Source organism: Adiantum capillus-veneris, chromosome 12, assembly GCF_014529385.1.
Source record: "Adiantum capillus-veneris isolate H3 chromosome 12, ASM1452938v2, whole genome shotgun sequence".
Classification (NCBI taxonomy): Eukaryota; Viridiplantae; Streptophyta; class Polypodiopsida; order Polypodiales; family Pteridaceae; genus Adiantum; species Adiantum capillus-veneris.
The window spans coordinates 131,503,989-131,517,340 of NC_140942.1; the positions used below are offsets into that span (position 1 = coordinate 131,503,989).

Below are 13,352 nucleotides of genomic sequence, written 5' to 3' on the forward strand. Positions count from 1 at the left end.
AAGGAGGCAGCCAACGGGAGGGGACAGCGCGGAGGGGATAGGGCGAGGGAGCGGCGCAAGGTGGGGCTGGAGCGCGGGGGGGAGGGAGGGGGGGGGGGCAACAACCTTGTCTTACTACATCTCTGAAATGAAATTCTTCATTGCACATCATTATGAAGAATCCTTTGTCCCTCGTGTAAAGAATGTTACCATATACATGTGGTAGTGATATGTGTGAACACACTTAGGACCGCTTCTGCTCAGATTTCTGATTCGGGCTCATTTCGGCCTCCGTTTCCACTACAGGCAGTACTGCACAGGATATTTCGTCATTTTGTGTAGAATTTCTGTCAGTGCCGTTTTCTGCATAACAGGTCCCTTACTGTCTTCTACGGTTTGTGCTATATAGCACGTGTTGTTCCCGCTTCGTTTATCCTCTTTTCGGGCAGTTTTCACATCAGGTGCAGCATTTACCATGGCTGACAACAACATAGATGTGTTCAAGATGTTTGCTGCTGAGGACAGATCGGATGGGGACAATTATCCTATGTGGGCTTACATGATGCAACATGTTCTTGTGTCAAAGGGTGTCTGGAATATTGTGCAGGGCATTGATGTACGTCCTGGTTCTGAGGATGTAGGCGATGTTGAGGATGTTGCAGGTCGTGCTGCAAGGATTGTTGCTATTAGAGTTGTTTTGCCTACGGCAGAACAAGCTCGTTGGGATGTAAGGGATGCGCAGGCTCATGCGTTGATTGCGTTGTTTGTGAAGCGCACCGTTACTCCTCACATTCGTTCAGTGAAATCTGCAAAACAGGCTTGGGATATTCTGGCTGGTCTTTATGCAAGCCGCAATGAGGCTAAAATTGCATTGCTACGCAAAGAGCTGGAATCGAAGATTATGCATGAGGAAGATGAAATGGACACTTTCCTTGCTGGTGTCAAGGATGTTAATGAGCAACTAATATCTGCAAGAGAAGTCATTTCTGACAGTTCACTTGTGCAGACTGTTTTTGATGCTTTGTCAGATTCTTACCAAACTTTTGTTAGTACTTGGAGACTTATGACCCAAGGAAATCCTAAAGTTGTCAAGTTTGATGCATTATGCACATTGTTGTTGCAAGAGTCACTTTCCAAAAAAAACAGGACTAGGCAGCGTGCAGTTGAACAGGCTTTTATTGCAGCTCAAAGAAAAGGTGGGACCAGCAATGTAACCACTTCTTATGGTTCTGCTGCGAGTGGAAAAACTTATGTTCCTAAAGCTTCTGCTAGTAGCACTTCGTCGGGCAATTCTGGTGATAAGGGCAAAAAGAAGATGCATTGTCATTATTGTAAAGCTAATGATCACTTGATCAAGCAGTGTCCGAAATTGAAGGCAAAAGAGGCTAAGAAGAAAGAGGCTGGATCCACTACAAGGTCAAATACAAGTGCAATGATTGTAGAGTCTTCTGTCAAAGAAGATTGTGATGCTGATGTTGATGCAGAATAGGCATTTAGTGCAGAATTCACTTATGATCCTATTGTTCATGATGCATGTATGTCAGTTGCTGCAGATTCACATGTGTGGTATTTTGATAGTGGTGCTACAAAGCACATTACCTCACATAGTGATTTGTTTACCTCTATTGAGTTTGTCCTCATGGGAATACGGTGACTTGTGCCAACAATGCCTCTTATCCGGTTCAGAGAGTTGGAAAGATTGTGCTTATTGCTGCAAATGGAAGTTCTCACACACTTGTTGATGCACTTTATGTACCTGGGATCAAGAAGAATCTTTTGTCTGTATCTGCACTTGCTAGACTTGGACTTGTAGTCAAGTTTGTGGATGATAAATGTACAGTCCATGATCTCAATTTTGGTGATGAAATTGTTGCATCTGGCCTTTTGTGCAGTGGGGTGTATAAGCTCACTTTATATGACAAGTGTGGATAAAATTTTGCAAATGCAGTTGCAGATTCAAGGGCTGTTTCAGATGCAAAATTGTGGCATGAACGTTTTGGGCATCTGAATTTTGCTAGTTTGTTGCGTTTGTAGAAATCTGATATGGTTGCTTCTTTGCCGCCTCTTGAAGCACCTGTCAAACATGTTTGTGAAGGCTGTATTTTGGGTAAAATGCAGCGTGCTAAGTTTCCAAAGGATGGGTCAGTTCGTGCTACATACAGATTGCAACTTGTGCATAGTGATGTTTGTAGGTCTATGCAAACTCCGTCCTTGGGAAATTACTTGTGCTTCGTGACTTTCATTGATGACTACTCCAGGCATGCATGGGTATATCTGTTGAAAGCTAAGTCCGAAGTATTCATGTGCTTCAAGCAATTTATTGCTATGGCTGAAAATGTCTCGAAATGTACCATGGGTACCCTCCGTTCTGATCGAGGGGAGGAATATATGTCTCATGAATTTAATGTATTTGTGGCTAGTCGTGGGATAAAACACCAATGTACAGTGCCGTATACGCCTCAGCAAAATGGTGTTCCTGAGAGAAAAAACAGGTCTCTCACAGAAATGGCAAGATGTATGGTCAAGAGTCAAGCTTTACCACATTCGTTTTGGCTCGAGGCTGTCATGTGTGCCACTTACGTACTCAACAGGTGTCCTACGAAAGCGTTGCAGTCTATGACTCCATATAAAGCATGGCATGATAGAAAGCCATCTATTGAGCACATGCGTGTTTTTGGTTGTTAGGCTTATAGTTTAGTGCCACAAACGCAGTGCAGAAATTCAAATGTATTTTTGTTGGTTATAGTGCTGAAAGCAAAGGTTACAGGTTGTATCATCCGCAAACAAAGCGTATTTTGGTCTCACGTGATGTTGTGTTTGTGAGAGATTCTGTTCAGTCTTTGCTGTCATGTACTAGAGACAGTAACGTAAGCTCACAGGACATTTATGACAATTTGTTGCCTCTTCTCAATGGTGGAAGTACGAATCTAAATTCCAATGGAGGAAAATGTACAGCCTATGGGGGTTTCTGAAAATGTTACAGATCAGCCTATTACTGATGCAGATGTACATGATATACTTGATGAGGAAAGGGCTTAAAATGAGCCGGCTAGAGGTATGCCAAAATGGTTTGTGCACACTTTGCATGACAGTAAATTGGATGCACCTTTGTCTAGTCGTACTCGTTCAGGTTCTCACCATGCCTCTTATGCATCAGATTGTTATGCTTTGGCTGCGTCTAGCTTACATGATATTCAGGAACCTCTGTCTTTTGATGAAGCATAGAATTCAGAAAATTGGATGGCTGTCATGCAATCAGAATATGACACACTTATAGAAAATGACACATGGACTTTATGTGATTTGCCTCCTAGCAAAAAGGCCATTGGTACGAAGTGGGTTTACAAGTTAAAACGCAAGCCGGATGGTGAGGTTGATCGCCATAAGGCTCGACTTATTGCAAAAGGCTATACGCAGCAAAAAGACATAGATTATAAAGAAACTTTTGCTCCCACTTGTCGTATGACTACTGTTCGTTTTCTATGTGCATGTCACGTGACACATCCAACCCTATGTGTCCGTGGACAAGCTACATCATGATCACGGTTCAGTCAGTCCAGTCAAGTCTAGATTAGAAGTGATCTGGCACTTTGGTGAGTCTATTCGTAGACCGTGCATGTCCAGACACTTAGCATAGATGCATATCCTCTGGTTGCACACAGCATGATCATCAGAATTCCCATCAGAATCCATTAGAATCAGTTAGGGAAATTTTCTAGTGCATTTAGCCTATTTTCCCTATTTTTGGTATTTTTCACTTATTATTTTTAAGTGACTTTCCAACAAAAGTAGGTAGGGCAATTTTGCTAAGAAAATATATAAGCAAACCCAAGTTAGCACTTTCTGGTAGAAGAGGCAGCAGGAGCACCGCTCAACAGGCATCTTCTCAGCAGGACCCCAAAGGCTTCTAGCGTTTTTGCTCCACAGCATCTTGGCTAGCATTTTTGGACAAGACACCGCAGATTAGCCAACGTTTTGCATTTGCAGAGCCACGACGACAAGACCACAGCAGATCAGCCTAGCGTTTTTGCAGCTGTAGAATCCCGGCGACAGAAACTCCATTTTCAGCCCTAGCGTTTTTGCATCTGCCAGCAACCTCAGCGTTTTGCAGATCTATCGCGACAAAATCAGCCCTAGGATCAGCTTTTTCAGTTTTCAGCAGTCAGACATCACAGATCAAGTCCCGAACCTCGCAGATCTCACCTTCCCGCAGCAGTTCCTCGCCGCACGGTCAGTTTCCGTAAGGTTTACAGTTTCAGCCCGGAAAACGCAGATTTCAGCATCTGCGTTTTCAGCGCGTCGTCGTCGCATCGTCATTATCGACATCGTCATCGACATAGAGTCAGAATTCAGCAGATACAAGATTTGCAGATTTCAGCCCATAGCGTTTTTGGACAGCAGTAGAAAGATTGCAGATTTCAGCCCTTAGGTCGACTTCGTCATCACCGTCGTCATCGTCGACATAGCCTAGACTTGCATCAGTCTCATGCATACCATTTGTACCAAGTTGTGCAATCATAAGTAGACCACTCTCGCCGACGAGAGTGGGGCCTTCGGAGGAGGGTTTTACAACGTCTCTGGTGTCGTATCTCTCTTCTCTCTCTATCTGTCAGTCTCATTCACTTGCACGCACAGTGTCCATTCACTTTGTTTGTGATCATAGCATTCTCTCATTAAGAACGGAAGGCTCTACCTTCCATAAGAACAAAAGGAACCTTGAGCACAGTTCGGAGCACTCATCTTGAGCAAAGCGCAAACAATCATTCCGCTGCACCTAACATTGGTATCAGAGCTTTGGCAGTGTTCTGTATAACTCGAGGAAAGAACCACAAGAATCACAAGAATCTTTTTTGCTTGTTGCGGTCGCACGAACCAAAGCTCGCTGGGGCGTGTCGATTCCTAATCGTGTTTTTGAAGAGTGACAGGAATCCCAAAAAAGAAGGGCCTTTCCAGCCTCCCCTTGTGCCTCTTTTCACTCATTGAGAGCGCACCGTGCACTTAGCGGCCGGCCAATCGACGTGAGGTGGGAAAAAGCAACCTTGGTGTGAGCGCAAGGCCGCCAAGGGGTGCGCCCACGGAAAGGACTAGAACTCGGGTGAAGAGAAGATCCTTCTCAAACGCGGTTTGCAAGCGAAAGAAAACCTCAAGAACCTCAAGAACCAAGACCCGCAAGAACCCAAGTTCCTCGTGAACTTAAGACCCAAGACCCCCAAGAACCCAAGTTCCTCGTGAACTTAAGAACCCAAGACCACAAGAACCCACGACTTCAGAATGGTCATCACTCGAAGCGGAATGGATACTTCGCTTGGAGGTGATGAGCATGAGAGAGGCGAAGAAGAATTTTCCCCACCAGGAGGTTTTTCCAACCCTCCCCCTTTTCCATCTACGACAAGGATTGCACTAACTCCTATGGAGGCTTTCGACAAGAGGATGATGGACAGGAAGTTAGAAAGCGAAGAAAGAATAGCAACCATAGAGCGCAGATACCAAGAAAGAATGGCAGCCATAGCGCGTGAGAGCGAGCAAGCACGCTTGGAAGCCAGAGCAAGAGAAGCAAAATTTGATCGCGAGAACAAAGCAAGAATGCAAGCGTTCTTGCGACTCTTTTCTCAAGTTCAGGCACAGATGCAAGAGAATCAGGAAAAGGAGACTCTCTCAGTCTCTTCTTCTCCCAAGCATGATACACAGGATTTGCATGATTGTGTGAAGCATGATGATGATTTGATTGATAATGATTTGGATGACAAAGATAAGCATGATGATTTGAATGATATTGCTAAGCACGATGATTTGGATGCCAATGACAAGCATCGTGATTTGCATGATCAAGATGTGATTTCTCACAAGCATGATGATTTGCATGATCAAGATGTGATTTCTCACAAGCATGATGAGTTGCATGAAGATGATGTGATTGTTCACAAGGATATGTGTTAGTGGATGCTTTTTCTAGCGTAGCTAACCTCGTTGTAGATTCGATCAATCAGGAAGAACCGATCTTGGCTTTCGAGTCGAGGTCCAAGGAACCCCCACAGGACGATTCAATCATTCCGGAAGAACCGATCTTGGCTCTCAAGCCTTGGTCCAAAGAACCCTCACAGGAAGTATTATGTGTTCGCATGATTGATACGCACGCATTGTTCGAATGTTTCATTCGTGATCGTTTCCTGTATTTTGTCAGCGTCCTTATGTGATCCCTTTTCCTAGGCATGACATATTGTATGTTGAGCACGTTTCACTCATGGATGAGCACGGATGTATGCCGATTTTTCATGAAAAGCTGAAAGGTACGTATGTAAGGAAGTCACATTCCATGTCTCTCCCTTGGCATGACACAGTTGTAGACAGAGCACATGAAAGTATGAGCACCAAGCATGGGCATTTCCGTTGTGAATTACCACAGTTGATTGCTCTAGATCATAAGAGAAAGATTCGATCTCATTCTTTGCGTGTATGTGGTGAACGGTTTAGCACTCCGTCTATTTGTTCATCCACATTGCATGCACAGTCTTTGAGGAAGACAAGATTTTTTCCCTTCACTTTACATGGAATGGGTATGTTCATGGTTTTGTGTTGGAAATGGTTTCAGGAATTTTCAGCCATGGAGATTCTTGAAGAAGAAGGAAGCATGACTCTCGACGAAGTTGAAGCAAGGAAGGAGCCACAAAAGACTTTGTGTCGCTTTCAGCGCGGCCCAAAGAAGCAAGTGTTGCATACCTTTATAAAGTTCAAGTATCGCACGACCACACATTAGAGTGGGCCGACGAAGAGTCCCTTCCAGGATTCCGGATGCTATTGGCCATCTCCCTTGACGCCATACAGTTCGGTACCAGTACCTCACTTTGAAAAGGAGGGGATGTCACGTGACACATCCAACCCTATGTGTCCGTGGACAAGCTACAGCATGATCAGGGTTCAGTCAGTCCAGTCAAGTCTAGATTAGAAGTGATCCGGCACTTTTGTGAGTCTATTCGTAGACCGTGCATGTCCAGACACTTAGCATAGATGCATATCCTCTGGTTGCACACAGCATGATCATCAGAATTCCTATCAGAATCCATTAGAATCAGTTAGGGAAATTTTCCAGTGCATTTAGCCTATTTTCCCTAGTTTTGGTATTTTTCACTCATTAATTTTTAAGTGACTTTCCAACAAAAGTAGATAGGGCAATTTTGCTAAGAAAATATATAAGCAAACCCAAGTTAGCACTTTCTGGCAGAAGAGGCAGCAGGAGCACCGCTCAACAGGCACCTTCTCAGCAGGACCCCAAAGGCTTCTAGCGTTTTTGCTCCACAGCATCTTGGCTAGCGTTTTTGGACAAGACACCACAGATCAGCCAGCGTTTTGCATTTGCAGAGCCACGGCGACAAGACCACAGGAGATCAGCCTAGCATTTTTTCATCTGCAGAATCCCGGCGACAGAAACTCTATTTTCAGCCCTAGCGTTTTTGCATCTGCAGAATCCCGACGACAGAAACTCCAATTTCAGCCCTAGTGTTTTTGCATCTGCCAGCAACCTCAGCGTTTTGCAGATCTATCGCGACAGAGTCAGCCCTAGGATCAGCGTTTTCAGTTTGCAGCAGTCAGACATCGCAGATCAAGTCCCGAACCTCGCAGATTTCACCTTCCTGCAGCAGTTCCTCGCCGCACGGTCAGTTTCCACAAGGTTTACAGTTTCAGCCCGGAAAACGCAGATTTCGGCATCTGCATTTTCAGCGCGTCGTCGTCGCATCGTCATCATCGACATCGTCATCGACATAGAGTCAGAATTCAGCATATACAAGATTTGCAGATTTTAGCCCATATCGTTTTTGGACAGCAGTAGAAAGATTGCAGATTTCAGCCCTTAGGTCGACTTCGTTATCACTGTCGTCATTGTCGACATAGCCTAGACTTGCATCAGTCTCATGCATACCATTTGTACCAGGTTGTGCAATCATAAGTAGACCACTCTCGCCGACGAGAGTGGGACCTTCGGAGGAGGGTTTTACAACGTCTCTGGTGTCGTATCTCTCTTCTCTCTCTATTTGTCAGTCTCATTCACTTGCACGCACAGTGTCCATTCACTTTGTTTGTGATTATAGCATTCTCTCATTAAGAACGAAAGGCTCTACCTTCCATAAGAACAAAAGGAACCTTGAGCACAGTTCGGAGCACTCATCTTGAGCAAAGCGCAAACAATCATTCCGCTGCACCTAACAGTGCATGGGTAGCTCATTTTGGTTGGGATGTACATCAGTCAGACATTGTTACTGCTTTCTTGAATGGTGACTTATTTGAGGAAGTTTATGTAACGCAGCCTCGCGGTTTTGTCAAGAAAGGACAAGAGGACAAAGTGTGTAGATGTAAGAAGGCTTTGAACGGGTTGAAGCAATCTCTTCGTGCTTGGTATGAGAAAGTTGACACTCATTTGGTCAAACGAGGCTTTCGTAACAGTCCAACAGAAAGCACATTGTATGTCAAGCGTGAGGGCGATGTACTTCTCATTGTTGTTCTTTATGTGGATGATTTGTTGATCATTGGTCCCAATGAGGCACATCTTACTGAATTTAAGGCTGATTTGAATGCTACTTTCAAGATGAAAGATTTGGGGTTGTTGCATCATTACTTGGGCATACAGTTTAAGCAGTGTGATGGTGGTATTGCCTTGTGTCAGAAAAGTTACATAGAGACATTGCTATGTAAGTTTGGACTTGAGGATTGCAAATCTATTGCCACTCCCATGGAAACAGGTTTGAAGTTGAGTCTACATGATGCTAGTGATCCTGCTGATGTTCACTCTTTACCAAACTGTTGTTGACTGTCTCATTTATGTATGCAACACGAGGCCGGATATTCAGTTTGCAGTCTCATAGGTCAACAGATTTATGCATAGCCCAGGGTCTAAGCATTGGCAGGCTGTCAAGAGGATTTTCTACTACTTGAGTGGCACTTTACATCTTGGCTTGTTTTATCCCAAGGGGGGATCATTGCCACCAGACTTACATGCTTTTTCGAACTCAGATTGGGCTAGTTGTTTTGACATGCGAGTGTCCACAAGTGATTTTTGTTTCATGCTTGGCAGTTCATGTATATCATGGTTGAGCAAGAAGCAACCTACTGTGGCCACTTCTAGTTGTGAGGCTGAGTACAGGATAGTCTTCACAGCTATGGTTGGGTGTGTTTGGCTCAGACGCCTTATGGCTGATTTGGGTGTTGTACAGGAGAATGCCAACACTATCTACACTGACAGTCAGAGCGCATTGGCAGTTGCGAGGAACCCAGTTTTTCATGCTCGCACAAAGCTCATTGAGGTGCATTACCACTATGTCAGGGAGAGGCTCTGAGCAGGAGAGATCAGCTTCGCTTATGTGTCAACACAGGACAACCTTGCAGTTGTTTTCACAAAGGCATTGTCTCGTGAGAAGTTCGAAGCTTTCCACAAAGCTTTGGGCTTACTCCCCTTTGTGGACTGATCATGTCCTCAGGCATGGCACTTCCCTTTACTCATGTGCCAGCTCTCGTTCACTGCATCACTCCAGGGGGGATGTGTTACCATATACAGGTGGTAGTGATGTGTGTGAGCACAGTTAGGACCGTCGGGGCATTTTTTCCCTCTCTAGGAGGTTTTTTCCCCGTGCATTGTATATACGCCCATCACTCTAGGGCTATCTATCTTTCCATTTCACACTAAGTAATACACTCTGTGTTGTGTGCCTTGAGCTTCCTTCGTCTTCTCCAAGCTGTGTGCGTTTCTCTGCAACCCTAATTCCAACAAAGAATGACACTAGGAAAATTTACCGAGTTTGGAAAATGTCCCAATCTACTCTTAAGCCTCTTGATAGTTGCGTAATGTTTTTTTGTTACATAGTATTGTGCAAGAGTAGATCATGTGAACAAAGGTTCTGTACATAGCTTCGTATGGTGAGAAGCTCTGGCTATTGTGTTATCAAACTGACCTTGAGCACATTATCCCAACAAATAACATTGAAATTTGTGAAGTTTCATATATCCAGTCTGCAACTTTGTTTTCTAAGTTGAATCAACTCAAACCTAGAGGGAAAGAGATTTTTCAATGTATATCTGGAGAAAAAGAATTAATAAAGGAGAGATCTTTCATGATTTCTCAATATCTGGTTTAACTTGTTTATGCATTTTTGTGGGAACTCATACGCTTATTCAGGACAAGCTCTAGTTTTTACAAATAGTTTTTAATACATCAAATTTATTTCAGGTGGAAAGAGGAGTGCCAAACAATGGTGTGAATGGAGAAATACAGCACATTGAAATACCACCACCTCGTCCAAAGAGAAAACCGAGTCATCCTTATCCACGAAAAGCTGGGAGTGGCCCTATTCTGCTAGACAAGAAGGGAGACAGTATTGTAAGAAAATAGAGACGTTGTTGTTTTTTATTTGAAACTGTTGTATGAATTGTAAGTTCAATTTGTGTTCTTAATTCTTTAGAGAGGCCAGAAAGATGAATGTATTGGAAATCCAGAGTTGAATCATGCAAATATATATTTTGAACTACTGATTCAAGGTATTAACATGATAGGCATGAATAAGCATGGAAAAAAAGAACCTGGTCCTAATTTATGGACTGTAATTGATGAGTCCGAGAGGGGTTCGAGGGAGCAGAACCAGAGAAAGTCAGAAATATGCACGACTTTGGTAATGAGATTGGCATCATGTAAAACGTTTAAGCCTAGGAACTCTGTTTGGTTGAAATCCTAGCATTTTGTGCGTTTTTTGGAGTTGCTTCTCTGCTTCTCACCGGATTTTGCACCCAAACATTGTATTAGATCCACCAAGATTGTATCAGTTTGGTCTCATAGGTCATTTGGCCTTTTGAAGACATTACATATAACATTTCATTTCATTTCTCTAATCATATCATTGCTGTCGACCTTGGAATCTGGTGGTTTTTAATGGGAGATTATTTTCTTGCCAAAATTAAATAGAATGGCATGACTAATGCTCACAGTCTATTTAATACATGGAACTGGGGGACCAGCCTCTCAGGTAAAATGAGGTCCAAAGGAAATTCAGTCTACAGAATATGGAACTTTCCTTGCACTTTCTGTTGTTTCACAAGATGATAAGAGACTTTTCAAAAGTTTTAGAGGAGATCCATTCCACATGCGATGGCTGGTACCATGCAAGATTTTCCTTGTAAAGAAAGGGCAACTTGCTATTTGGGGCACAAAACAAGAGCAGTCCAATGCAGAACCCTCAATCCATTTGGTAATGCAGAAAGCTATGTTAAGAGGTTGTGTGACATAAAGACGAGGGATGTCAATGCACTCCTCGACTGGAGGGAGTCATTTCGGCTGCTATTGAAGGCTGAAATTACCCACTCTGTTGTCAAAGATGCAGCCAACAAATCCTCCTTTTCAGGGGCTTAAAGTGTGATGTTTCCAAGGTTGAAATGCAGCAACAGAACCTTCTTTAAATATGCCAAAAATCAGCAGCACGTCTTGACCCATCCTGTGTTTGCACAAACATGCTGGAATCTGTTGGGTTAGGTACCTTGTGAGTGGGCATAAGATGACTGTTTGCAGAGGAGAAAATTGTACAGGGTGTTCTCCTTCTACTTGTTCCTCTCTTAGTATTTTAACATGCGAAACCTGAAAAATGATGATGCAATTGAGGACTGAAGCCGTGCTCGCTGCTGCTGCCCGCGACCCCCCCCACCCCCCTTTCGCCATCGCTGCCTACCCCCCTGCCCTCGCGTAGCAGGAGTATTCCCATTCATTGACGCTCCTTCGCTTCTTCTTCATAGCCATAGACACAGATGGAGGCTCAAGCTCCACCGTAGAGGGACTCCAAAGAAGCCCCCTCGCCCAACCCCGCTGAGCCCACCATTCGACTTGCTCTCTCACCAACAGAGTAAGCGAGCCTAGCCGCAGAGGTGGAACGCCTGCAGGCGACTTCCATCATCTACAGGATTCTCAGCATCAGACCTAGCAAAGGAGAGCTGCGTGATCTTCTCCAGGCCCGCCTTCTCGCAGTGATGGGTAAGTGTAAGGTGCAGGGGAAAGAGTGTTTGAACTTTGCTCAAGATGAGTGCTCCGAACTGTGCTCAAGGTTCCTTTTGTTCTTATGGAAGGGAGAGCCTTCCGTTCTTAATAAGAGAGTGCAATGATCATTAACAAAGTGAATGGACACTGTGCCTGCAAGTGTATGAGACTAAGAGATAGAGAGAGAAGAGAATACGACACCAAAATGTTGTCAAAACCCTCCTCCGAAGGCCCCACTCTATATGTTGAGAGCGGTCTACTTATGATTGCACAAATCTCTACAATGCTTTGACTTGCCGACGATGTCGACGACGATGAGGACGACGACGAGACGGGCTGAAATTTGAGAATGCTAAGGGCTGAAATCTGCAAATCTTTATCTGTTGAATTCTAACTCTATGTCGGTGACGATGTCGATGGGCGATGCGACGACGACGCGCTGAAAATACAGATGCTGAAATCTGCATTTTCCGGGCTGAAACTGCGAGCTTCGCTGGATCTGACCGTGCGGCGAGGATCTGCTGCGGGAAGGTGAGACCTGCGAGGTTCGGGACTTCTTCTGCGATGTCTGACTGCTGAAAACTGAAAACGCTAGTTCTAGGGCTGAATCTGTCGCGAAGATCTACAAAAACGCTGCGGATGATCTGCAAACCAAAAACGCTAGGGCTGAAAACTGACCTTGCGGGGAAATCTGTTGTGTTGCTATGGGAATCTGCTAGTGTAAAAACGCTGGCTGATATGGTGTAAAAACGCTAGGGCTTCTGTTGAGAGAAAAAACGCCAGAGCTGGTCTTGCTGAGAAGTTGCCTGTTGAGCAAGGTGCTCCTACTGCCTCTTCTGCCAAAAAGTGCTAGCGCTAGGTTTTTATTTATACAAACTTAGCAAAATTTCCCTACCTACTTTCCAACAAAAGTCACTTAAAAATAATAAGTGAAATGACAAAAATAGGGAAAATAGGTCTATGCACTGTAAAATTGCTACTAATGGGATCTGGCTGGAATCTGATGGTCATGCTGTGTGCAACCAGAGGATATGCATCTAATCTAAGTGTTTGGACATGCACGGTGTGCGAACAGACTCACAAAAGTGCCAGATCACTTCCTATTCTAGACTAACTTGACTGAACTGAACCTTGGTCATGCTGTAGCTTGTCCACGGACACATAGGGTTGGATTTGTCACGTGACATCCCCTCCTTTCAAAGTGAGGTACTGGTACCGAACTTTATGGCGTCAAGGGAGATCGCCAATAGCATCCAAAATCCTGGAAGGGACTCTTCGCCGGCCCACTCTGATGTGTGGGTCGTGCGGTACTTGAACTTCATAAAGGTTTGCAACGCTTGCTTCTTTGGGCCGCGCCGAAAGCGACACAAAG

The 13,352-nt window shown here is 44.3% G+C and overlaps 1 protein-coding gene across 5 annotated transcripts in view; it reads left to right on the forward strand.

Moving 5' to 3' along the window:
* LOC147446517 (uncharacterized) overlaps positions 1–13,352 on the forward strand; it is a 107,350-nt gene that overhangs the window by 59,961 nt on the left and 34,037 nt on the right. For all 5 annotated transcript variants that reach the window (XM_086525737.1, XM_086525734.1, XM_086525735.1 and 2 more), the window contains one exon: positions 10,193–10,342. In XM_086525737.1, coding sequence (XP_086381863.1) covers positions 10,193–10,342 — 150 coding nt within the window. The remainder of the gene's footprint in view (positions 1–10,192; positions 10,343–13,352) is intronic.